Source organism: Nothoprocta perdicaria, unplaced genomic scaffold (assembly GCF_003342845.1).
Source record: "Nothoprocta perdicaria isolate Ctin4 unplaced genomic scaffold, notPer1 scaffold_208, whole genome shotgun sequence".
In the NCBI taxonomy this organism is placed as follows: Eukaryota; Metazoa; Chordata; class Aves; order Tinamiformes; family Tinamidae; genus Nothoprocta; species Nothoprocta perdicaria.
Window position 1 is genome coordinate 470,911 of NW_020455294.1, and position 2,026 is coordinate 472,936.

At 57.6% G+C, this 2,026-nt stretch overlaps 1 protein-coding gene across 1 annotated transcript in view; it reads left to right on the top strand.

Moving 5' to 3' along the window:
* The first annotated feature begins 22 nt into the window (after positions 1–22).
* ZIC2 (Zic family member 2) overlaps positions 23–2,026 on the top strand; it is a 3,056-nt gene continuing 1,052 nt past the window's right edge. Inside the window, exon 1 of the mRNA XM_026038333.1 lies at positions 23–1,167. Coding sequence (XP_025894118.1) covers positions 48–1,167 — 1,120 coding nt within the window. The 5' untranslated portion in view covers positions 23–47. The remainder of the gene's footprint in view (positions 1,168–2,026) is intronic.

The window sequence follows — 2,026 nt, forward strand, 5'->3', positions numbered from 1 at the left end:
CGGCAGCGGCGGCTGGAGCGGAGCGGAGCGGCGGCGCGGAGCGGACCATGCTGCTGGACGCCGGCCCGCAGTTCCCGGCCATCGGCGTGGGCACCTTCGCCCGCCACCACCACTCGGAGATGCCGGAGCGGGAGCTGAGCCTGGCGGCGCAGAACGGCTTCGTGGAGACGGCGGCCGCGGCCGCCGCGCACATGGGCGCCTTCAAGCTCAACGCGGGCGCGCACGAGCTCTCGCCGGGCCAGAGCTCGGCGTTCACGTCGCAGGCGCCCGGCTACCCCGCGGCCGCGCTGGGCCCGCACGCCGCGCACGTCGGCTCCTACTCGGGCGCGCCCTTCAACTCCACGCGGGACTTCTTGTTTCGCAGCCGCGGCTTCGGCGAGTCGTCGCCGGGCGGCGGGCAGCACGGGCTGTTCGCGCCCGCCGCGGGCGGCCTGCACCCGCACCCGCACACGGACGCTCAGAGCCACCTCCTCTTCCCGGGCATCCACGAGCAGCACGGCCCGCACGCCTCGCAGAACGTGCTCAACGGGCAGATGCGGCTCGGCTTGCCCGGGGACGTGTTCGCCCGCTCGGATCAGTACCGGCAGGTCGCCAGCCCCAGGACTGACCCCTACGCGGCGGCCCAGCTGCACAACCAGTACGGCCCCATGAATATGAATATGGGCATGAACATGGCAGCCCACCACCACCACCACCACCCCGGTGCCTTTTTCCGCTACATGCGGCAGCAGTGCATCAAGCAAGAGCTCATCTGCAAGTGGATCGACCCCGAGCAGCTCGCCAGCCCCAAAAAAAGTTGCAATAAAACTTTCAGCACCATGCACGAGCTGGTCACCCACGTCTCGGTGGAGCACGTCGGGGGGCCCGAGCAGAGCAACCACGTCTGCTACTGGGAGGAGTGTCCCCGCGAAGGGAAGCCCTTCAAGGCGAAATACAAACTGGTCAACCACATCCGCGTGCACACGGGCGAGAAGCCCTTCCCCTGCCCCTTCCCCGGCTGCGGGAAAGTTTTCGCCAGATCGGAAAACCTCAAAATCCACAAAAGGACGCACACAGGTAATCCGGGCTGCTTTCGGGAGCCTTGCGCTGTATCTGTATATTTATCTCTGAATGTGCATACGCGAGGCTGCATGTGCGCACAACGGCAGATGCAAAGCTGCACAAGGCGTAGCAGGAGGATCGCGCTTAAAAGCGCTGCCCAGCGCGAAGCCTCCGGCTCGCGCCGCAGGGCCGGGGCCCTTCGGGTTCCTCCCTCCTCAGGCCTCCGCTTTTGAAAGGACATTTTTATGTTTCACTGCTCTTTTTTTTTTCTATTTTTTTTTTAAATATTTTCATTATAATCTGCGGAATAAACAGTGCAGAAACGTGCCGAGGCTCGGCTGGACTCTTCCCATAGCGATACAAAATTATTATTAAAATTATTATTTTAAACGAAATAAATTCCGCAGTAGCGTTGCAACACGCTGGGGCACAGAGGTCCCTCGGGCGTGCTATACAATGCAGTGCACGGCGTATTTACCTCTAACTTCAACGCTTGTGTGCACCCGTTTCGTRTTTGTACGAGCGAAAAAGAGGCAGATATACATAAAATCCTTTATTCGACCAAGATCTCGCAGGAAGTGGCAAAATGGTCCTTTCTGGGAATGCTTTCCATTAAATTTAAATGGTGTGAGCAAGGCAATAAAATTGTCTCATTTAAAAATAAGGAAAGAAAAAGTGTTTTTAAAGTCCCGCTTGAGGTGACTTATGGTGGTTTTGCAACAGTTTATTAAATTGTGTAATAGGCAACAGAGGTTTTGAGGTTCGGGAACTTACACCAAAAAAAAATAATAATAAAAAAAAATCAGGTGAAATGTGGGGCAAGGACCCAATGCTCCCACTGCAACATCGCGTGAGCCGAGCAGCAACAAAATCCACGCATCCTCCCGCTCCATACATTACTCATTTACTGCTCCTCCTCGCAGCCCCGATCGTGCCAGGCCCTTTCGTAGGACAGAGCCAAACATTTTAGCGCCTTCGCCCGTCA